Below are 25,830 nucleotides of genomic sequence, written 5' to 3' on the forward strand. Positions count from 1 at the left end.
GGGGCAGCAAGACCTCTAGCCTAGGTCATGCGGGTTGACCCCAAAGCAGTTCCTAGGAGCTCGGGAAGGCAGCACTAGTTGACAACCGTTCATCGGGAAGCTGATATGTAAGTATCTTTGCCTTGGGACCGGTAGCTATCTGATTTGTATAGTTGCGGTGATCGATGAGCTAATCTGATGTAGAACGGGGCGCGCGGAGGATCTAAATCCTTTAGGCCAGACTAGCGAGCAGCTGGGGCTGGTCATAGCACGGAGACATTGTGGATAGACTCTGTCCCAAAGTCCCCAGACGCTCATCGATTTGCGGGGGATTCAACCATCGCTACTGAAAGAGTTGGAGGTGGAGAGCGGTCGGTGACAATGACGGATGATTCAACGGAGATGCCAGGAGCAACAGTGAGAGCCGCCGAGTCTTTGAAGGTGGAAGCAGGAGATGTCGACGACATGCTAGAATCTATGGCGTAGAGGCCGGCAACATCAAAGGAGCAAGTGGCGCACCCTGAGATGCCACAGGGCAAGGTCGGTCGCTTTGTGCGGCCACCGAGCCCCCATGGAGCGCCACCGCCTATGGAGGAAGAGGACGGGGTCGAGGAGATTGAGCATGGAGGATCACGACCTCAGACCATCCACATCTTCCGCAAGTGAGTGGAGGAAATTGTGGTTGTAGAAGAGGAGGACACCACCTGGCAGGTGAAGAGGCTACAGTCCACCCTTTGCACAGCTATGAAGCAAATTGAGGTTAGTGTTGTGTCAGCGGTGTCCATCTTTGGCGTTGGAGACTATGGTATTTTATAATCTTGGTGCTTTGTAGGGCATAGCGTGGACTGCCGTACAATGACAACTATTGATCAAAAGGATGGGGCCCCTCACCGAGCAGAACGAAAAACTAAGGGAGGCAATGAAACTGATGGAGAAGAACATCCAGAGGGCCTAGTGCAAAAGGTATTTTGCTGAATCAACCACCAAGGACCTGGAGTACCAAAAGGGCACCTTATCCGAGCAGTTGAAGACCATCTCTGAGCAGCTAGAGCACACCTTCGAGCAGCTAAAAAGCATCTCTGAACAGAAGAAAGGTATTGCGGATCGATGAATTTGCTCTGCATTGCCGAACAGTCTTGATGTTGTTGTTGACCATTATGTTTGTAGAGCAAGATGCGGAGCTTGGCCGGTTGCATCAAGTCATTGGTCAACTCCAAGAGAAGGAAAAGGCATCTGGGCGAGCAGAGAAACTGGCCGAGGATCTGGAAGGTGAGTCATTCATGGTTGGGGGTGTTGCTGATATGATTTCCTCGTTTGACGAATACTTTTGGTGTATGCAGAATACCGTCGAAAAACCAAGGTGCAGTTCGATGTGCTAGAGCTAGAGGCAAAAATCCAGAGGGGAAAATTTGACATCGTGGTGGCCGGAGTCAGGCCGGTGCTTGACTGTATCGATATGAAGGTAGCTCCTTAGCCCGCCAATAGGCCGCCCCGTCCGGATGCCATCATTGACAGGTGCAAGTCTGTGTTGGAGAACTTCAAAGGCTTCAACCAAGATGCCGCTGTCTCTGTCATGACGCATGCCCTGGTGGTGGTCTAGTCTCACTACCCTGCAATCAATCTTCGAGCGATAGGGGCCAGATTCGCTAGAGGAACGAGTGCGACAAAGGAGGAGCAGCTAAAAATGAGGTGGAGGACGCGACGAAGAAGCTAGCCGATGATGTCGACCTGTTCGGCGAGGGAGACAGTGACGGCTAGCTCAATAGCCTGAGTGGGGAGGAACCTATATGGAACAACTGGAAAGGGGAGTTAGATGCATGAGGGCCTAAGAAAACATTTGTGTATTTGTATAAATGTTGTAAGTAGACAACATATGCATGTTCAGGCGGCTTGCTAGCGCTTGCGATGAAAAAGAGACATGTTAACCCTAATGCATTTATATGTGGTATAAGTAGCGTCCGAGTAGTTAGTTTGTTACTAGGCTCTTGGCCTTGGCTAGCCCGTATTCCATAACGTTGAGCGCTAGAGCCCGTGCACGTGTAGGAGAGACAGACGTGACCGAGGAACCACTGCCGACCACCCATAATGCATAGTGCTGGAGCCCATAGCATGTGTAGGGAGAGATCAGAGATATGGTTTTCTCCAAAGAACACAGAGCGGAACGTTTGCTGCTCGATGGTTGGCCGAACATCTTAAAGATATTTTAGTCTAGAGAAACGGGGCGAAGCGTTTATGGAGATCACATGTAATTGTCGGAGTTTATTGAGGTGTAGCTTGGAGCTGGTGATCGTAAACGGAGATTAAACTAGAGTGGAGAAATAATGGAGACAATTTATGGCGACAAAAACTTTATTCATTATGGAGTAGAGAGTACATATCTGGAGCGTTTCAAGGATAGAAACATATAAGGTGCTCGATGTGCCATGAATTGGGGATATCGACTCCCTCCATGTCACATAGCCAGTAAGACCATGGTCGGGTAACCTCTTTGACCATGTAAGGCCCTTCCTAGGGGGAGGAGAGCTTGTGCATCCCTTTGGTTTTCTTCTTTCTACGGAGAACGACGTCACCGACCGCAAATGATTGATCTTTGATATTGCGATTGTAGTATCTTCGCAGGCCTTCTAGGTATTTGGCTATGCGGATGCATGTGATCAGGCGTTCTCCATTGACTCTGTCGATGTCCTCTGTCCGAACAGCTGCAGCCTGCTCTTCATTATAATGCTCTACCCTAGGTGCTCGGAAGGCAATGTCCGTAGGAAGTATGGCCTCTGAGCCATAGACCAAAAAATATGGAGATACACTGGTGTTGCGACTAGCTTGAGTGCGCAGTCCCTAGACCATAGCTAGGAGCTCTTTGAACCATCTTCCCAGATGCATTTCCTCTTTCTGGTATAGTCTCTTTTTGAGGGCATCGAGGATCATGCCGTTCACCCGTTTGACCTGGCCATTGGCTCTAGGATGGGCAATAGAGACATATTTGATGGAGATGCATCGGTCTTAGCAGAAGTCCCAAAAATGGTGACCAGTGAATGTAGTTCTGAGGTTAGTGATAATGTTGTTCAAGAGACCGAATCTATGGATGATATCTTCGAAGAGCTCGACTGACTTCTTTGAAGTGGCCAAAACAAGCAGCTTGTATTTGATCCACTTGGAGAACTTGTCAATGGCGATGTATACATACCAAAAACTGCCTAGCGTAGGCTTGAAAGGCCTGATCATGTCCAGTCCCCAGCATGCAAAAGGCCAAGAAGCTGGGATGGTCTGCAATCCCTACGCCGGCACGTGTATTTGCTTGGTGAAAAACTGACATCCTTTACAATGTCAGATGAGGTATTCTACATCGTAGATGGTCGTGGGCCAGTAAAAACTAGCTTGAAAAGCTTTGCCCAATAGGTTTTTGGAGGTCACGTGATTGCCACAGGAACCAGAGTGAATTTTAAGGAGTAATTTTGCACCCTCTTCTCGGGTGATGCATTTCTGTAGTATCCCTTCCTTGGCGCTTTTCCTCATCAACTTCCCACCTACCAGCACGTAATGCTTGCTGCGATGGATGAGGCGTTTAGTTTCGGTCTTATCGGCTAGTACATAGGCGCTGGTGAGGTACGTGATGAACTGTTCCCTCCAATCTATGACCGGCGAAGGTACTACAAGTACTAGCTGCTCGGTGGGGGGAACTTCTTGAACTTCCTTCTCTTCCTTAATAGACGGTGTAAAGAGGTCTTGAATGAAGACCCCAGGCAGAATCATGACGCGAGAAGAGCCTATCTTAGATAGGAGGTTGGTGAGCTGATTTTGGTCTTGTACCACGTGGTGGTACTTGATACCGTAGAACTTTCCTTTGATTTTCCTGATCTTGGCGCAGTATGCGTCCATCTTCTCACTAGAATAGGACCGATCTTTGTTGACATGGTTGATGACTAGTGTGGAGTCTCCGTATACTATGAGGCATTTGACGCCGAGCTCGACGGCTATATGAAGTCTGTGGAGACATGCTTCATACTCCACGACGTTGTTGGAAGCTGGAAAATGAATTCGGAGGACATATCGGAGCTTGTCCTTAGTCGGAGCGATAAACAAAATGCCGGTGCTAGCACCATTGATGTTGAGGGCACCATCATAATACATTATCCAGTGCTTAGGACAAGCAGTGGGGATGGGCTCTTGGATCTCAGTCCACTCAGCGACGAAGTCAGCCATCACATACGACTTAATGGTCGACCTGCTTCTGAATTCTATGGAATAAGTGCCAAGCTTGACTGCCCACTTGATGATGCAGCCATTAGTACTCAAAGTAATGGTGGAGCTTGCGCGACATGACCAGAATGGCGTATAACAGCTTCTGAACCTAAGGGTAATGAGTTTTGGACTCATTAAGAACCTCACTGATGAAGTAGACCGGACATTGTACCTTATAGGCGTGTCCAACTTCCTCACGCTCGATGACGATAGCTGTGCTAACGACACGAGAAGTGGCGGCGATGTAGATCAATAGGGTTTCATCTGGTTGAGGTGCCGTCATGATCGGAGGCTTCGTTAAAAACAACTTGAGCTGCTCAAAGGCCGTATCAGCCTCCTGCGACTAGGAGAAGCGCTCAAAGGCCTTGAGTAGTTTAAAGAATGATAGTCCCTTTTTGTCGAGGTATGATATAAAGTGGCTGAGAGTAGCCATGCACCCTGCGAGCTTCTATATATACTTTACATAGGTCGGCCGTTTCATATTGGTAACGGCGAAGACCTTGTCGGGGTTGGGTTCGATGCCACGAGCACTGACAATGTAGCCCAAGAGTATGCCTGATGGAACTCCAAAGATGCACTTTGAAGGGTCCAACTTCCATCTGTATCTTTTTAGGTTGGCAAACGTTTCTTCGAGGTCGGCGATGAGACTGTCAGTGGTTTTGGATTTGACAACCACATCATCGATGTAAGCTACGATGTTGCGGCCTATTTGTTGGTCAAGGCACATCTAGATGGCCCTTTGGTAGGTTGCCCCAGCGTTTTTAGTCCGAAAGACATGGTGGTATAGCAATACATACCGAAAGGCATGATGAATGATGTTTTGATCTGGTTATCCTCTTTGAGAGATATCTGGTGATAGCCAGAGTAATAGTCAAGGAAGGAGAGGAGTTCGTAGCCAGCGGTGGAGTCTACAACCTTGTCTATCCGAGGCAGAATGAAGGGGTATTTAGGGCAGTGTTTGTTGAGATTCGTGTAATCAACACACATTCTCCATTCTTTATTCTTCTTTTGAACAATAACTGGGTTTGCTAGCCACTTAGGATGATACACATCTTTAATAAATTTGGCTGCTAGGAGCCATTTTATTTCTATACTAATAGCCTCCTTGTTGTCTAGCGTGAATCATTGGAGCTTCTGCTTGATCGGCTTGGTGGTCGGTGAGACATTCAAGGAGTGCTCAATCTTCTCCCGTGGTACCCCCGGCATGTCTGCAGGTTTCCAAGCAAACACATTGGCATTGGCACGTAGGAAGGAGACGAGCGTGGTTTCCTATTTGGGGTTGAGATAAACCCCAATCTTGGTGATCTTGGTCAAGTCATCGAGGCCGAGGCCGACCTCCTTCATTTCCTTAGACTTAGCAGAGGCACATGGAGGCTCTAGCGCTGGGATCTCCAGGTCATCAGTGGGCACCATCTTGGCATTGGTGACCATGCTAGCCATCTGGATGGAGAGGTCGGTGGCTTCGGTGAGGGATAGACTCTCTATTTCATAGGCATAGGAGATGGAGAGGTTGGCCCATAGGGCCAGAACTTCTGCAGGCAAAGGCATCTTCAATACCAGATAGGCATAGTGCGATATGGCCATGAACTTGGCCAGAGCTGGCCGACTAAGTATGGCATGGTAGGCAGTGTTGAAGTCAGCGACGTGGAAGTTGATGTGCTCGATATGAAAGTTGCTAGCCATGCCGAATTGTACCGGGAGGGTGATCTCTCCAAGCGGTCGGGATGCCCTGCCAGGTACCACACCCTAGAAGGAGGAGTTAGAGGGAGTGAGGTCTTCTACTCCAAGGCCCAGCTCCTTTAGGGCTCCGGCGAAGAGGAGGTTCAGGGCACTTCCGCCGTCGACGAGTACTTTCCTGAAGAGTACTTTCTTGATGGTTGCATTGAGAATGAGGGGGAAACGGCCCATGTAAGGGATGTCTACCCACTGGTCAGCCCTGCTGAAGGTGATGGGGACATCAGACCGGGGGCGATAGCTGGGTCGACGATTGCGTCTTTTGTGTTGACAGCGAGCACCCAGCGGGCGGTGAGTTTTTGATATCTTCTATTCTTGACGGCGGCAAGGCCCCTGAAGATAGTGGTGACCACTTTGTCATGATCCTAGAAGGTGTTATTGTTGTCCCCAGGTCTTCGGTGACCTCTGGCTCCATCATCGTTGTCGTCATCCTTCTTTTGGCTTAGAACTCCTTAGCTAAGCCAAGGCAGTCCTTCATCTTGTGCTGGTTGTTCTTGTGGAGGGGGCACAAAACTTTGAGGATTTTCTTGTACTACTCATTGTGGTTACGTTTGGTGCGAGGTTCGTCAATGGTGGTGACAATGTTGTCTAGTCAGTGATGGCGATACTGACCAGCTTTAGACCCTTCCAGCTGATCACGACCACTGTCCTGATGGTGGTCGCGGTCATCATAGCGGCGGTCACTATGGTGTCATTCGTTGGGACGCTCGTCGCTGTGGCAAGTTGGGCAGTGAGTGCCTGCATCCTCATCGAAGCTAACTTCATCCTCTTCAGCATCGGTGTATTGATTGGCGGTCACGATCATCTCGCCAATCCCCTTTGGTGACTTACGATTGAATTTGGAGCGAAGGTCGCGGTGATGGAGTCCTCTGACAAAGGCAATGATGACATCTGCTTCCGTGATGTTGGGAATATAATTCCTCATCTCAGAAAATTATCTAATGTAACTATGGAGGAGCTCGGACGGTTTCTAATAAATGCAATTCAGGTCGTGCTTGGTGCCTGACCGAGTACACATAGCCATGTAATTGTCGATGAAGACCTTCTTCAACTGTTCCCAAGATTCGATGGAATCTAGGGTGAGGCTCATGAGCTAGTTCATTATGGTCAGCGTGAGCATGATGGGAAGATAGTTCACCATGACACTAGTATCTCCCCCGGCAGCAAGCATAGTGGTGGCATAAGCTTGTGCCACTGTGTGGGGTTCATCCACCCCTCGTAGGGCTCGACCTCGGTGATTTTGAAACCACAGGGCCACTAGAGTGTTCAGAGTGCTCTCGTGAATGATCGAGGCCCTTCGGGATCGGCAACATTACTGGTGTTAAGTGCCTACAGGGCTGCATCCAGATTACTGAATTCTTGCTCGTATTCTTGACACCGACGTACTTCCTCCTCATGCCGATTGAAATGGCGCCCGTCGATATAACGTCGTGCATCTCGGAGGTTGTTGATGTGTGCTCGGACATCTTGATCGACTTCTTGGTCGTGTTGGCGAGGGCTGTTGATATGGTTCCCCCTAGCTCCCCCCTAGAGGGGTTGTCTATCATCATGATGTTGGTTGGTGAAATGACTTCTGCTGGGGCGGTGATTGGATCTTGGCACGGTGGAATGGCGGCTCGAGCTTGTCAAGTAGGAAGGTTCATGATCCTAGCGGATCTCATTGACCTGGTAGTGCACAACTTTAAGCATTGCGGTGACCTTGGTGACTTCTGGTATTTGCTCGAGCCAAGCGAGCTCATTAGCGGCCATGACCAAGTTGGCTCTTGGGGTCTTGTAGACATCATGGCCGTCGACATGGACAAATTGGTCGTCGAGGTTGCGGTGGAATGGTCATGGCCTCCGTTGTGAGTCGAGTTGTTCTCTATTGTGAGCAACCTTGGCCAGCACAATGGTGGCCTCATTCGCTCGGCACCGCGCATGATTGGTGTTTCTGTTGACATGAGTTGCGCGGTCCTCATCGGTTTCTCCATCTCACGGAGGGTTATCGATGCTGACATTAAAAATCCCACCTCCACGGAAGGGTGGAAAAGAAGGTTGGGCGATGGCGGTTTCGGCAACAATCTCCATAGAGCCCTAGGGCTCAGAGTCTGAATTTTCCTCTAGAATGGTGTGGAGGGATTCTTTGGGATGTTGGCTGATTTGGAGCTTGTTGATAGTCAGTGAGAGCTGATCAGTGATCAGGTCGGCAAGAGGATAGATGTCTCCAATCTGGTCAGTGAATTTGTCCCTTAAGGCATCCTGATGGATGGTGGCCGTATCCCTTGGAGTTTCTTGATCGGTTTCCGATAGATGGGAACAAGGAGGTGTCGGCGCCCAACTAGAGTGGTCAGAGTCGATTCTGCGAGGGAGAGGCAGTCGGCGAGCTCCTGGCCGACCTGATTAATGGATGCGATCAGATCATCACTACCAACCTGCTTCCTCGAGTAGCGGGGCAGTAGGCGGCGAGTTGTTGGTGAAGATGACCTCAGAGGTGGTTCTGAGATCGGATCTACTGTTATGGGTGTAGGTGTGGTTGGCGCAGAATCAATCTACACTGGCTTGATGATCTCTCTGTCTCCATCAGCATTGAGGACCTAGGAGACCGATCCGACCATAAAGATCTAGCCGGGCTTTGGAGAGGACGATGAGCCTAAAAAGTTTACCATCTTGTTCGTCATGGAAATAGTAGGCACAGCCCTACCTGGTGCCCCAACTATTAACAGAATATCATTAGCAGTCCTCCGAGGGGTATCCCACGAAGGTAGATTGATTGGCAGAGGTGTGCATAATCAAGAACAAGAAGGCAATAGAGACACAAGAGTTAGATAGGTTCGGGCTGTCTGCATGACATAATACCCTACTCCTGTGGTCTGTTGGTTTGTATTGGCTATCGTATAATATTGCGTGTGTTTTGAGGGGGTCCCCTACCCACCTTATATAGGTGGGGGTAGGGTTACAAGTCAGTTAGATCTAGGAGATAACCGGTAAGTAATAACAGATTACAGGAATCATGGGATCAAGCATATCCTAACAGATCTCGTAGCATCTTCAGGATATCACCCTTGATGTCTTGCGGTACACGTTGAGCAGTACCGTGCACCGTAAGCCTTCATCTTGTGGGCTGGACCACCCCTGGTAGCGCAGCCTATGTAGTCTATCGTGGGTATCCGGGGTCATACCCCCCACATTATGTTTATGCATAAGTTTGCAAAGCGCTCGCTCCAAAGTACACGGGGTGAGTGGTCGACATTGTGTAAGCGTGGTTCTTATACGTTGTTTACCTGCGGATACACCCTATATTCTAGGCCATGTGGTAGATCACAGATGTGACACTCCCGTTGAGTCCTTTGTAGTCCACTCCCTGAATATAGGTATTCAAGTAGGATCTACTTACAAAGGAAGATAAACTATGTTCTTAATCTTCCTTAGTAATATCCCTTATGTGTAGATATAGAGATGATCTTAGCCATGATTACTAGGTGTAATTGCACTAATGAATGTATGCTTTGACTTGTAATTAAGAATGACTTAGGAATTATTCGTCTAATATTCTACCTGACCATGTTAATGCCATAGAATGGAGCACTCTAAGTGATTTATCATTATCAATGATCAATACTTATCATATATATATATATTATCCTATGACTTACCCCTGTTATGAGTAGAATATTGGTTATGGTTTACTTCTCCACCAATAGTATAAGTTATCAATATATGTCCATGCTAGACCTTCCCTATGGTAAAATACAAATAATGATACCTGGAATACTCTCGGGTGAAGTCCTACAATGATATAATTATCTAAGCGCTTGTAGATCCCTTTTCATTCATATATCTTTATATTCTTTCTAGTCACATAAAATGATAAAGAACTACTTAGTATCATTCTAGTAGTGATGCTAGGCAGTACCAACAAGCATCTCTGCCACCATCACTAGGGATGACAACCTAGTAAAGTAATGTTAGGAGATCTAGGTAATTAATAGGTGGCTACTAAAACAATGACAAGTTAATAAATACTAACAGCCGGTATCTCCTCCAAACTCTTTCTGTGGGGGTATGGCCCCCGGTATCCTCAAGACAAGACATGGACCGCACCATCAGAGGTGGCCTGGCCCATCAGATCGAGGCGTGCACGGCGCTGCTCGGCGTGCACCGCAAGACATTGTATAGTACCAAATAGGCTACTTTACTTGTAACCCTGTCCCTCCAGACTATATAAGGAGAGGCAGGGGACCCCTAGTGGGGAGGATCCATGACGATCCATCTAGATACATAGATCTCATTGACATACAGCAATACAATCAGACGCATGACTAGGTATTACGCCTTCACGGCGGCCGAACCTGGATAAAACCTCGTGTCTATCTTGCGTCACCATCTCGTTTGTAGCTTGCGCACCTGTCTGCCGATAATCTATGACCTTGGGCATACCCCTAGGTAGACTGCCGACCATATTTCGTCAACAGTGGCACGCCAGGTACGGGGTGTGCGTACTGCTCCCTAGACGAACAAGACGGTCATCATCCCTGGTTCCATGGCTACGCCGAACGGCCTCACGTTCACCATCGGCCAGATCACCTGGACCACTAGCTTCGACAACTTCGTTGCCTAGACCACGGAGGAGGCGTAGATCCAATATGCGTCGACCACTGCTTCACCAGCATCAGCTACGGCTCCAACCATGTTGGATCTGGCTCCGGCCACACCAGCATCGTCTTCAGCCATGCTGACAATCCATCGTCCGCTTCCTCGCTACAAAGGGAGGCAGATCGACAACACCGACCTGCTTGACTCCATCGATCAGGATGACGTCGCCCGCTCTACTTACTCCGACCACCTACCACGTCGCAATGATGATCGCCGCGAAGAACGCCACCATGACAACCACGACTGCCGCCATGATGACAGTTCAGAAAGCTCGAGCGCCGGGCAACTTCGTCAACGCCGACCAGATAATGCCATACGCCGCCGACCAGACGTTCTATCTAAAGCTAAGTGACGCTTTAATATTTTTCTAAATATTCTCCAATCTTCGTATATCACCATAATGTTTCTCCGAGCTGTTTTCTCTATGTTTGCTCTGCAAACATTTTTCTTTCATGTATACCATCTTAAAGATGACATACAACTAAGTCTAAGGCGAACCCTCAAACAGTCACGTTGATGCTCGGACGCCTCTAGAGACAGCCCTGTCTCTGGCTCCTCCCTACACATGCACGAGCGTCTGCCCTCTGTGTTATGGGTGGTCAGCAGCGGCTCCTTGGTCACGCCTGTTCCTCCTACACGTGCATGGGCTCCACACTCGACATTATGGACTATGGGCTAGCTAGGGCTAGAGACTCAGCTACACACTAACTGTTCGGGCGGTTTATATTAAACATAAATACATATTCGCTCCAACTAATCGTAGAACTGCATACGCCGTATCATCACCATTGCTGATTTTTCTCCGGAGTTCATTTATTTTTACATCATGTACTACACGTTCTACATGTTTGTATTGAAGGATCATCGTCCACCTGGTGCTTGGACTTCTCCACCAATCAACTGGTCGGACCGCTTGGTTCATGGACTCTGTCACCGACCAGTTGATCGAACTAATTGCCAGCTACACCGGTTACTCCTCGGTGCACGGATACTTCATGCTCGAGGACTAAGTGGGCACACTTCACTGCACGGACATCGTTAGCTACGTTGGTGCTTGGACCATCATCGCCTACGCTAGGGACTCCTCGATACTTGGACCTCACCGCCTACACCAAGGACTCCTCAGTGCTCGGACCTCACCGCCTACACCGGGGACTCCTTGCTCCTCGGTGCTCGGACATCGCCGCCTATGACAGGGACTCCTTAGTGCTCGGTCATCGCCAGCGACGCCGGGGACTCCTCGCTCCTCGGTGCTCGGTCATCGCTAGCAACGCCGAGGACTCCTCGCTCCTCGGTGCTCGGACCTCGCTGCCTACGCCGGGGACTCCTCACTCCTCGGTGCTCGGACCTCGCCGCCTACGCTGGGTACTCCTTGCTCCTCGGTGCTCGGACATCTCCGCCTACGCCGGGGACTCCTCGCTCCTCGGTGCTCGGTCATCGCCGGCGACACCGGGGACTCCTCGCTCCTCGGTGCTCGCACCTCGCCAGCTTCGTTGGGGATTCCTCGGTGCTCGAACATCGCCGCCTATGCTGGGCTCCTCGGTGCTCGGACCTCACCGCCTACGCCGGGGACTCCTCGCCCCTCGGTGCTCGGACATCGCCAGTGATGCCGAGGACTCCTCGCTCCTCGGTGCTCGGTCATCGCTAGCGACGTCGGGGACTCCTCGCTCCTCGGTGCTCGGTCATCGTGGAAGCGACGCCGGGGACTCCATGCTCCTCGGTGCTCAGACATCGCCAGTGACGCCGGGGACTCCTCGCTCCTCGGTACTCGGTCATCGCCAGCGACGCCAGGGACTCCACGCTCCTCGATGCTCGGACATCACCAGCGACGTCGGGGACTCCTCGCTCCTCAATGCTCGGTCATCGCCAGCGACGCTGGGGACTCCATGCTCCTCGGTGCTCGGACATCGCCAGCGACGCCAGGGACTCCTCGCTCCTCGGTGCTCGGTCATCGCCAGTGACGCCAGGGACTCCTCGCTCCTCGGTGCTCGGTCATCGCCAGCGATGCCGGGGACTCCCTTGCTACTCGGATCTTGCTACATCTCGTCGGTGTGCTATCAAGCTGCTCCATGCTATTCGGATCAGGGTGCTGATCTTGGGCAGCACATCTGGGGTCTTGATATGCGCATGTCAGATGATGTCGGCAAGCTTTCAGACTTCTTTGACCCTGCTACAAGATTCATTCTTCATCTTCCAACAGGCTCGAGGACTAAGTGGGCACACTTCACCTTGCGGTGAATGTGCTTGTTCTCATCTCGAGGCTACACCCGGGGACTGGCTGCCTGCTCGGCTGGTCTTCTACTTTCTAACCCTAGCACCACGCGACGTCACCTACTGTTAGGCTCGGGGACTAGCTGTGGGGGTATGGCCCTCGATATCCTCAAGAAAAGACATGGGCCGCACTATCAGAGGTGGCCTGGCCCATAAGATCGAGGCATGCACGGCGCTGCTCGGCGTGCACTGCAAGACATTGTATAGTACCAAATAGGCTACTTTACTTGTAACCCTGTCCCTCCAGACTATATAAGGAGAGGCAGGGGACCCCTAGCGGGGAGGATCCATGACGATCCATCTAGATACATAGATCTCATTGACATACAGCAATACAATCAGACATAGGACGTAGGTATTACGCCTTCACGGCGGCCGAACCTGGATAAAACCTCATGTCTGTCATGCGTCACAATCTCGTTTGTAGCTTGCGCACCTGTCTGCTGATAATCTACTACCTTGGGCATACCCCTAGGTAGACTGCCGACCATATTTCATCGACACTTCCCTCACTCTCTATCTCAGTATTTCTAATTATAAGACTAGATCCTATAGAGGACTAATCTTCTCTTGATAGCTAGCTCTGATCCTGACGAAGAGAATATGAATTAGGGTTTCAGGATGGCTCCAGGCAGGGTGGCAGGGGCTGGTATATATAGCCCAGAGCGTCTAACATGAGTCCTTGGATCAAACCAACTTAAAGGACGGCGTAGATGCAACCTAGGAGGTGGTGGAGAACCGACATTCGAAGGAGGGGCTGACATGTGGACCTAGGGGGTGGGGTGGCCTGCAGGTGGGACCGGCCAGCCCCACTTGGCAGCCTCTGCCCCTCTGCTTTGGCATGGAGTGCTCTTGAGTCTTCTAGAGTCTTGTAGAGTCCGTTTCGCTATGGATAAGTGTGATCAAATCTCACATGTAGGTCCACCTTGACGGTTTTCTGGATAAACCCTACTAAAAACACAGATTCACCAAAACTTGTGGAATTTATTAGTTTAAACCCCTATACCTATGTTTGGTGATGAAATTAAGTATAAATATAGGTTATGTTGACGGTTTATAATTGATGTTAGTGAATGTCAACAAGTTCTCCCATGCTTACCCTTTGTCAGTCCCTGTGCAAAGCTAAACTCAGCAATGGATCAGGAGTTGCTACAATATTTTCACGCCTCTAAAGTACATAGGTGTTCAATCAAAAATTCTCCTCCGGATTAGAATAAACTGATCTGACTTTCAAACTTACCCATATTACCTTCAATCATGGAGCTTCTCAGCCTTCACTTGGGTTTTGAGCAATTGAAAGACAGAACGATCAAGTCAAGCACTATGTCTCTAGTTCTTTGTTCCACCATTGTTCTAGAGTTTTTATAAGTTTTCAAAATAAAAGTCAGAGATTCCATTGTATGACACCCTCAAGTCTCTCAATATATGTGGTATTTGTGGATCCTCACCAAGTGTAGCACTCAGTTTTAATAACAAAACTAGATACGCACCATATGTGAGCCCAGGAAGTCAAATCTCACATATAGCTACAAATAAGGGTAATATCAAAAGACAATGCTCAATATATAATGTACCTAGTATAAAGGATATAACCTTAGACAGCAAACGGCAGAAAGACAACTCTAATCTTTGGGTGAAGACTCCAATCCATAGGGACAGCTGACTGGTTGATCACAAGCCTAATTCCTCCAAACTCTAGCAATCTGGTACCCATCTAGGATTTGTCCAAAGATTTAAAAAGTAAAGCAAGAGTAAGTACATGTCGTACTCAACAAATATAATATAGGGTTCATGAGGCTCAAAAGGCTGACACTAGTTTAATTGCGATTAGCTTTTAATGAGTCATCTTTTAGCAATTGGGTGACAACAAGTTTATTCACAAGCCCACATAAACACATGATCAGGTAAACATGAATAATGAATAGCATAAACAGTAATAATTAGTGAGCAACTTCATCATCAGTATCATCACTATTCATCATCTATTCTGTAAGGGTCCAAGGCTGCTCGTGACCGTGAGCACGGCTGATATACCAGTTTTACACTCTGTAGAGGTTGTACACTTTCACTGTGAGTCATGATTTACCCTTTCGCCCGAGGTAGCTAATCTCTTGACCCACTTCCAAGGAAGGTTGGCAGGGTTCACTATGAAGCCTTTCAAAGGTTCGTCTAACAAGTTAGGGACATTAGATTCACTCGGCAAACAGATGTAGAGCCCCCCTTCCCAATGGCACAATGACACACAACCTATACACAAGGGGACAGAGGCTATCCTATACCCGATTCATCAAGCCATTCTTATGCCAATAAAGGTAACCACTAATAAGCTTGAAAAGGTCCTCATACTGAGCTAAAGCTAGAGCCATGTAGCCCTCATAGCTATAGTATAAGTCCCAGATGATCACTTATAGATAAGTCCTTAGGGAGAGGAATCTAGAGCACCACAAAAATAGCCCAATGCTCTAGCCCCCTGATTCCATGTTGCTAAAAAGCATCTTTTAATGTTTATTGCATATACAATTAGTCAAGTTACAAGATAATGGTCTTTAATTGAGCACTAGCATCATACTACCCAATGCAATACCCTATAGGTAACAAGTCACAAGGTAACAAAGCACTAGGAAATCATTAGTGGTAGTCAAGGTAGACATATGCAGTATGAATTAAATGATTAAAGGTTTATAGGACAACAAGAAAGATCCCATGCTTTACTTACCTTAAACTTAGATCCTTCTTCTAGTCCAAACCTTCAAAGATCTGCTTCTTGATTCACCATGTATAGCTCACCGACTGGACATGATCACAGAGCACTACACAAGCATCCATGCAATCATACACAAAGCAAACAATAGATCTAAATTAGAATAGTACACCAAACATAAAATCAAGATGAAAAATTTGTAAAACGAATCTACGTCTCGCTACGAACACACAGACGCGGAAATCACTCTAATCGGGGCTACGGTGAAAAGTTACATCTACCGAAAGATTAAAAAGAAAGCTATAAGCTTTATTTATTTTAATTATAAAACATATATAGGATTCTCCAGAGAATTACCTAAATAGTTTTAAGTCCAAATTTAGATTTGAATTATAGAACTAAAGTAAAACAAATTATATTTTACTTATAAAATCCAGTTGCATAATTATTAATCAAGATATGATTTAAACCATGAAATTTTAGAAACAGTAATATGGTAAACACTGTTACTAACGCATAGATCTCGTCGCTATGAATCTAACACAACTTGAACAGGTCAAATTCGAGCTAAAACATAGAAGATATGAATTAAACAAGATTTTCTTTAATAAAATAATAGATTGAATCTAATCTCGAATTTTAAAAGTTGAAAACATATCTAACAGTACTATAAACATCTAGATTATGAAATTACAAACCTAACGCAAGTTGAACGGGTCAAATCGGAGTTAAAATGGAGATTTTATGGCCTATAGAAGATAGTGACAAAATTGTAAATATGTGAAAACGTATTTTGGATCTCAACCGAAGAAACTACGCTTTCCAAAGAACAAAACGTATTCTGAATTTGAACATTGGACTGCGGGTTCTATAAACAAAAACCCGAGGGCTCTTTAGAAAATATAAAGGACTATGGGTTGAGATCTAAATAGTTGTAAGGGGGTTTTAGCAAAAACACCAACGAAGGGGTATGCTCTAATCCTAGCCCTTGATTTTAGATTGGATAGACGAAACTGAATCGGGTAGGGGAGATGACCGGCGACGAGGTCGGTGGCAAGGTTAGACAGCAGTGCCATGACTGGAACAGGCAGTGCAAGGGGTTTATGGCCCATGATACATGATCAACCGAACTAAGAGCACCAGAAGAACAAGGAGATGACGGCGAGCTCGGCTAGGTGGTTTACCTCGGTGCGGGGCAGACGAAGACGACGTGGCGCACGGCGAGGCGAATGGTGTCGGTGGCAGCGTAGGTCTACGACGGCTTGGCATCTTGGTGAGGATAGCTGCAGTTTCGAAGCATGGGATGGAGGCGACGATCACGAGGATAGGTATTTATGAGGCGGGGGCGGCTTGGACAGCAAGGCAACGGATGGCGTGGCCACAGCGGAGTCAAGCGACGGCGGTGGAGTCCAGTTCGGTGATGGCATGAGGAAGAGGAAGCGGCTGACAGGTAGGGTCGCATCATCAGCGAGAGAGAGCGGGGAGCAGGAAGCGGGTCGCGCGGCTGCTGGGCTGCAAAGAGGGAGAGGAGCAGGCCTTTGGGCGAGAAGGAGAGGGGCCAGGCTAGAGCAATCCGTGGGCCCGAAGGCAAGGCTTGCTCTTTTTTCCATATTGTTTTTCCTAATACTTTTTCAAATGGGTTTTGAATTCATTTGAACCTTGAATCAAAATCAAATTTAAATATTATTTCAAATGTACTTTTCAATTCAAATAAAAATGATAAATTTTGGTAAGTTTTCAAAAATGCTTTTATTTTCTAATTTTCTTTTCTTTTACTTCAAAGCCAATTTTAAAAGCATTTTAAATTCATTTTGAATTTTGGATTTAACCACTCATAACAATAGATCAAATGCATCGGCATGTATACACATCCATTTAATTTAATGAAAAAAATTTATTTCCCTATGTTTTCATGCACAAAAACTCAAAATTACCTCAATTTACATCTATTTCAAAAGGAACAAATTTTAGGGTGTTACACCAAGGCAATAGTGATGTTATGCCTTTTCTCTTCCTTCTACTAGGGCTTATATGGAGTTCATAGGTAGGGAGAAAGCTAGAGCATACTTACAATGTATATATTGTAAAGTCAAACAATGGATCCAAAGAGAGTTGAGTCATACAATCAAATCAAGATGTGCATGTGTGTGGATGTATGGAGGATATATATATGGTGGCTAACCTAAATCTACTGTGCTCCTTGAAAACTTATCTCTCTTTTGAAACTTAAAAATATTTGCTAGAGAACAGGGACTATCTTATTCATCTCTTTTAGGCGGGCATCTGAGTACCCATTATTTTAAATATCGCGGACACTTGTCCATTTTTTCCAACTCTTTTTTTCTTCTACTTCTCTTTTTTTATGAATAACTTTTGCATAGCCCAATGTCTCTTTTCTGCAACAAAACTTTTGAGAGATAGCAACAAAAACTTGGAGCATTTATTTGGTGGATGGAAACCTATCAAGCATGTTTTTGAGTTCACCCCCAGTATATGAGTAGAACATTTTTTGTTGAATCTAGATGGAAGGCATATTTCTGCGCCTACCCCCAGTGTAGGAGTAGTGCTTATTGGGTGGTGTGTACGTGATCTTGATTTTAAGAGCATGACAAATCTCTCATAAGGGTCAACAAAGCTTGACAAAACTCAATGCAAAAGCAAGTAGCATAAATGTCAAAGTTTTTGTAGCCTAAATAACATGTATGCCTCTGGTGGAAATTCAAGCTTTGTCATACAGGAACTCATCTTGTAGCATTTTTATATTTTTCAAAAGATAAATCTCTAGAACTTTAGTGTGACTTGGAACAAGATTAACAATAGCTCAGACCTTCTCATATCATATCCGTCAATTACCTAGCCTTAGATCAAGCATTCGCTACCCACAAGTTTTAAGTTTAGAGTAAATCTTTATATCAAATCAGTCGTATCCAAAACTCGAGAGAATTCGAGGCTGAAAACTAGGTACATGAAAGGAATTACAACAGAGCAACTATTCATTATTTCTATTTAAGAGATTATTCTAAGTCCTCATTATTTTATTCAACTCTTAAAAATAAATTAAAGCAAACTAGACACACCTTTTTATTTTATTTTCAATTTTACTAGATCACACAATATTACTATAACTATATATATTTATTATATAGATAACTTTTTATTTTGTTTTCATTCACCATTTTCTTAAATATTTAAAAAGAAACTAAAATTAAAACAAAAAGGGAAAAGAATACTTACCTAGATGCACGGGAGTGCTTCTCCCCCAAGCTAGCTCTTTCGGTGAGGGTTTGGTGTTGTAACTCCTTCGAACCGGACTTCTCCCTATGAAGTTCATTGACCAAACACCTCGGTTTACTCTAAAAGGATTCTTGGGATGATGCATCTATTGGTCATGTCACCTTCTTCTGCCAAACCCATCTTGGGTTTTGAATTTAATTTTGGGTTGATAGGTTTAGAACTTTCACTTGTAGAAATTGGGGAATTAACTAACTCCCCCACACTTTGCTTGAAGTGTGTCCTTCTCATCAAGATAAGGTAGAGATAAAGTGCATGGGCTCTGTTGGTGGGAAAACACCAACAAAACCTAAAACTTTATTTATTCTTCTCTATCCTTAGGCACTTTGAACAAGATGAAGTTGATGTTATGTGCTTTGTTCAATTATAACATGGGTGGTAAGATCAGAAGATTTAGCATGAATGTAGCATTTAAGTATATTTGCAAAAAGGGTTGACTCACTTAACCTAAGGAAGGATTGTCTTTCTCTACATAATGTATCAATCTTTACATGATTATGACTATCAGCTTCCAGACATAAGGTGTGCAACCTTTTAGCTTATTTGGTTAAAATTATGAGATTAAGAAAGTGGTGCTAGGAACAAGCTTGAAGAACTAAACATGTTGAGTTAATCAGGTTGGATCAAGTAAGTTTGTAACTCAAACATGTTTATTTCTTATTTATTGCATACCAGAATCAAGGAAAAACTTTAAATAATGACCATTTACCTTTCGATGTTACCTTTGCATTGGAGCATGATGACACCATGTGACAAAGGGTAGATGACTCATGATGGTCCTTCTTATTTGCTTGAAGTTTTCCTTGTTTGGCTAGCCTCACAGTATAAGTTGTTCATGAGCTTCTTGTCTCCTAGATTGCACCCTTTCTTTCTTATCCTTTTGTCATGCCATCTTTCTGCTCTTTGATCTTTTGACACCTTGTTAGACCTTCAGCCTCACTCATTGTTTTATGCCTGCAAAATATTAGTGGACACATGTACCGAAAGGAATATACAATTTTGAAATACGGGTTGTTTATCCAGAATTTTGTAATTTTCCTCTATGCTAATGAAAAGATAGTGTTAGAATTATTTTAGCATAGTTTTTGTTTATCATATTCTATAGAAGCATGGCTTCAAGGCAAAGGTAACTTACAGCTAAAGACAAAGTGAATGATCTTTGATACTTACAGTTCTTTCATCCATGATGAATGAGTTGTGTCTTCTCTACACCATGTTATTGGAGTTCGACATGTGCCTTACTTCATCTCCGATTTGAATTCATCTCATGACTTACCTAAATTGAATTGAGAATTTTTTGCAGAGGTTAGTCCAACAAAATATCCAGTGTCTACACAAGTAATTTTTAGTTCAATAACCAAACTAGACTCCATGTCTAATTTGGCTAAGGGAGGCTATTTAACCTAAGCACCATGCTTAATTTAAATGCCTATGGAAGTATGTGCAGTACTTCCAAACCAAAGCTTACTATGGCAGGCAAAGGTAGCATGAAAGCATTATAGAGATTTATTCAATTGGAGATGAAAGAGCATGGTTGTTTATTTAGCAAGTTGAGTATGGCTTAAAGGTAGAGACAACCAAAATAATTTAGCAACATGGCAAGAGATTGTTCAGAGAAGTCCATCCCCCATGCTTGAATTTTGCAAATGCAAAATCAAGTTTGGATGGATGTGATTAAATGTTGTATGCTAATTGGTTGGACATACCTTGCATCATCATTCTTCATTCTTTCTACTTCAAACCTGGAATGGTTAGTGACAAAAATACCCGAAGGAATATTTTCACAATTATATTTCTATGCTTATTTCATAGGGGCATAACAGCAAAAGGTGAAAGCTCATGTTATCTCCTAAAAGTGCTTGTTTGAGGACAGAACCTCATCCTTGGGAAACCTTCGAATTGCGTTTCTAATTGGTGAAGTGGTTTCCCCTCCAACAACAATCTTTGTGTACCTATCTCAAGATTCATGCTAACAAGATTTGCAATATTTATGATAAACATATGCATCTACAACCACCCTTTCAAAGTCTTTATGAACAAGAAGCATGAGAGGGTTGAAGATCTCGTGTTTGGCAATGTTGGAGAGATCAATTAATTGACAAGATTTCTCATATGAGCATGGATTTGATGAGGTGCTCATGAAATAACTACCATGCTCATCGATGTCATCTTCCTGCTCAAAGGTTGTTTCTTCATGAATGTCTATAGGTGGAAACATTGTCTCTATCATACCATGCCTATGACATTCATTGGTCATTTTGTTGTCCAAGATTTCCCTTGGATTGGTGACTCTCGGGTTGATCTTATCTAAAGCCTCGTCCTTCCATTCAATGGCAATGGCACATAAGTTCTTAATATTGTCCAGCCATTGTTGTTGCTCTTCTTGGTCTTCCTTGTGGCCTTCATGACTCCTATGCTTTGGGTGTCTTAGCGGATTTCTAGGATCATCATGAGTCTTAGAAGAAAGAGCATAAGAGGGATCATCGGGGTCAAGGATGGGTTTAGAGATGTATTTAGATGAGACATCTAATATGGGCATAGAAGGGGAGAGAATAGGAATGGCTTCTAGATAGCTTGGCTCTCCTTCTATGGTTTCACTAGACATGCCACCCTTATATTCTTTCCAATGTCCTATATGGGAATAAGGATGCTTTCTAAGAGATCCCTTCTTGAGAGGATTTGAATTATATTCGCTCAAAGGCCACTTATGTAGCAATAAGATTTTCCCAAAATCTGCATCAAAGAGGTCATCCTTAATTTCAACAGGGATTTCCAAAGGTGGAATTCCTTCTTCTCTTGGGGATTTTGGGGTATTTGTGGTTTAGGATTGATAGCTAAATCTTGGAACTATAGTGGTTGTGATTTGGCTATCAAAACTTCCTCTTCTTGTTCAGGAGATGATTCCTTCTCTTCCTCGAGGAGTTCATTATGAATGCTAATGCAGGGAGTCTTTCCACTAATTCTATCAAGCATAGATCTTGCTTTACTAACAGACAAATGAAGGAAAGCACCTCTAGAGGCCTGACCAAGGGTTTGCACAGAATCCTTTCTAAGACCCATATAAAATGTTGAAGGAGCATCAGGTCTGAAATAGCAAGGTCCGAGCTAGTGATGATGAGACTATTAATACGTTCCAATGATGTGCTAAGAGATTCTTCTTCTAGTTGTCTAAAATTTAGAACCTCTTTTTGTAGGCTGACTACTTTAGAGATGGGAAACAAACATAAACAAAATTTAGAGCATAACGTTTCCTAATCTCCTTACATACTTCCAACTGTTTACCATTGTTTAGCTCTTTCCGTCAAAGAGAACGGAAATAGGTTCCATCTTAAGGTATTGTCAGACATGCCAGCGATACATAAGCATGCACAGGTCTGTTCAAACTCTTGTAGGTGTGAGTATGGGTTTTCATCGCCTTCTCTCAAAAAGGATTGTTCCCTAATCAATTTTATAAAACACAGGCACAGCTCATAGCTAGGTGCTAGGATAGGCCCTAAATATTTTGGTGGCTTTAGGCTTGCGCTCGTGGGTTTAGCATATTGATAGATAGGAGTGGAATCCATAGTAAAAAGAAAAAGCAAAAAGAAAGAATAAAAGATAAAATGTCAAGCTAGGCTTGAAGTTAATTCAGCAACTGTTTCCCCGGCAACGGCGCTAGAAAGCTTGTTAGTATATTTAACACACACAGATAAATCTGCAAGTGCACGGATACTGCTGTAGCTTTCACCCGAAAGTATTCCAAGTATCGTATCTACAGGGAAATGTGTGAGACTAACTATGATCTAACTTAACAAGGGGTAGCAACTAGGTTAAGATTTAACTTAACTAGGAGTAGCAACAGGGCTAAGGATAAATAGGAGCGTAGAGTGGATAACTGAGGTTCTCTAATTCTAACTTGGGTAAGCTATGTCTTCTACTGTTCAATTGGGGACATTACTTAAGGAAAGACATCAGCAGAGGATGCTTCCCGTAGTAATCGCGTCCTACTTGCCCTACAAATGGGAGGTGGGCTACAAAGGATCAATGATGCTATATAGTACGAGGCTATACAGTACTGATGTCACAACCACGATCTACCACCGATCTGAAATGTAGGGTGCATCCATGATTAACCTAAGTCTAAGCACCACGCTTACACTCACAATTAATACTCTACTCCCCCTAGGAAGAGAATAAAGCACTTAGACAAGAGTCATGATCCTGTTGAACAATATAAACAAAATACTTACTTGAATCAGAAGTTGATTACTAGAGAAATCCCAGAAGCAAGCTCAAGTAGAACCCGATTCTACCAAGGTACAAGCCATAGAGAGAGCACTGATAGGCTAGCATCTCCTCCAAACTCTTCCCTCACTCTCTATCTCACTATTTCTAATTATAAGACTAAATCCTATAGAGGACTAATCTTCTCTTGATATCTGGCTCTAATCCTGATGAGGAGAATATGAATTAGGGTTTTAGGATGGTTCTAGGGAGGGTGGTAGGGGCTGGTATATATATAGCCCGGAGCATCCAATGTGAACCCTTGGATGAAACTGACTTAGAGGACGGCGTAGATGCAATCTAGAAGGTGGTGGAGAACCGACATTCGAAGGAGGGGCTGACATGTGGGCCTAGGGGGCCGAGCGGCCTACAGGTGGGGCCAACTGGCCCCACTTGGCAGCCTCTTCCCCTCTACTTTGGCATGGAGTCCTCTCGAGTCTTGTAGAGTCTTCTGGAGTCTGTTTCGCTGTGGATAAATGCGATTAAATCTGACATGTTGGTCCACTTTGACGGTTTTCTAGATAAACCCTGCTAAAAATACAGATTCACCAAAACTTGTGGAATTGATTAGTTTAAACCCCTATACCTATGTTTGGTGATGCAATTAGGTATAAATATAGGTTATGTTAACGGTTTATAATTGATGTTAGTGACCATCAATAGGGTGGTACTTGCTCCCTGCTCTTAGCTGAACTTGAGGGTCTAGGGCTTGTCCTCCTAAAGGCTGTTGCGCTGGTGGTTGCTAATACTGCCCACTGTTCAGCTATTGACTAGAGCTAGTCACATTGCTTCCCACAGCCAAAGGGTTGAAGCCACTGAAGTATGTCGGTCCCGTTTGATCAACTAGTGCCCCAAAGAAGACTGACTTCATAACAGTGCCAACCGTATTGGCAACCATCTGATTGTGATTTGTAATTACTTCATTGACAGTCATGTGGATCATCTAGGTGGCAAGTCTAGCTTCAACTTCTTCATCTGGATCACTCTATCCATGTAGGAGAACTCTTCGCAGCGGAGTCTTCTGGACGACTGATTTGCGTGTCTTGTTGTAAGACAGCAGACACTTCTCTTTGAATTCTTTCATTGCCTGCTCAATGAGGGCCTTCTGGTCATCAAGCAAGTCTTCAAGGTTGACCTTGAGGATGGCGCTGCTGTTTTCCATGTTGATGACTACGGTCGACTTCTGATCAAATGATTGTGGTCCCACCGGGCGTGCCAGATGTGTGTCAACGCCAAAAGTTCAACGTTGGGAACACAGTGATCAACGTCAGTGAGAGGCCCGTGTGGAGCAGATCCCAAGCTTCTCTCCGGGCTTTGGAAGGGCACCACTAGACCAGACGGTTGTGACCTCAGGGCGTGTTAGTCAATTTGACCTGCAATTCACAAGGGAGCAAGATTGATCAGTAATTTAAGGTGGAACCTATTGGTCATTTGTCTAGACAGTTACAAATGTGTGGCCAAGTGGCTAGTAAGACGAGGCTATCGACTAGAGAGTCGATACCTAGCATGTTCATGATGTATGATAAGCAAAACAAGCATATCGGCAATCATCAGCTACTCAATTACATGGATCTAACCTGCCGATTATTATGAAAGCATGCGAAAGATGTAAAAAGATAGACGTGAAAGCATATGATTTGATTAAGAAACATACTAGCTTTTAACCAAGACAAAAACAAGTAAAAAGCATGTAGATAGCCAATACATATTCTCAACGGACGGGCTACCAGCTAAATAGCCGATTCCAGGGAAAGAAGGGTCATAGCATGCAACCACTCAACCATTAGACGTGTATAAACCCATACGCCTATTAGATCCAATCTACTACCTTTAACAGTGGGGGGTAACGATAACAAATCAAACCTTCAAAGCATATAGATCCATAAATGCTTAACGAGATCATGGGAATGCGCTATGATCGTGAAAGAACAGGTGATTGGCTAAATAGCCGATGTAGACATAGGATGCAGCCGAAGACTATGCTTGGCCATAAGCGAGGCTTACTACCCTATGATTTCCAATCTATGATGCTAGCAATGGGGGTCAGACCTAACCGATGTAGCCATAAAAGCACTTCTAGACTGGATCTCATCAACTAGCAAGCCTTACATGGGGCTAAACATGCCTTGACCACAGGCTATCTTCGATCAAGATTGGGATAGAACAGCTAGGCTAGCAAGAACCATTGTCAATGCAGGATGTAAACAATGTAGTGCGATGAGATGACGATTCGAAAAAAATACAAAGTCGATCTATCTCAACCTTAACTAGGTAGGGGATTCATATCAAAATTCATACGAGATCAAACTTGACCTAGGGCAGCCATGTGGATTTTGATAAGAACCAAGGATAACTATCAGCAATTGCAAGAGATCAGACTTAACCAAGGGCAGCCTTACAATTAACTGACGATAACTAACTTATACAAAGCTTGCAAGAGGTCAGACCTAACCGATGTAGCCTTACAAACAAGGTATAAGTCGGGACGAATACTCATAGACAAACCAGAGGTCGAACCTAACTGATGTAGCCCTGCTCGTCGAAGAACTCGTCGAAATCTACTCTACTCCTAATCTTAAGGGGTGGCGTAAGCCAAAAAGTAAAGGTACTAGTTTGTATTGATTGTTGGAGATGTTCATTACAATGGTCGGGGTTCAATATTTATACCCAAGGCCTAACCACGAGTTCTAGTCGAACAAGACTAACCACATAATTTGGAA

The 25,830-nt window shown here is 45.0% G+C and overlaps 1 protein-coding gene across 1 annotated transcript; it reads right to left on the reverse strand.

Annotated features, from left to right (window-relative positions):
- Window positions 1-3,303: 3,303 nt before the first annotated feature.
- On the reverse strand, window positions 3,304-4,179 carry LOC136489158 (uncharacterized). Its single transcript, XM_066485872.1, has one exon. The coding sequence runs from the start codon at window positions 4,177-4,179 to the stop codon at window positions 3,304-3,306; it is 876 nt and encodes a 291-aa protein (XP_066341969.1).
- Between the last annotated feature and the right edge of the window lie 21,651 nt (window positions 4,180-25,830).

The sequence above is a fragment of the Miscanthus floridulus genome, chromosome 10, assembly GCF_019320115.1.
Source record: "Miscanthus floridulus cultivar M001 chromosome 10, ASM1932011v1, whole genome shotgun sequence".
NCBI lineage: Eukaryota > Viridiplantae > Streptophyta > Magnoliopsida > Poales > Poaceae > Miscanthus > Miscanthus floridulus.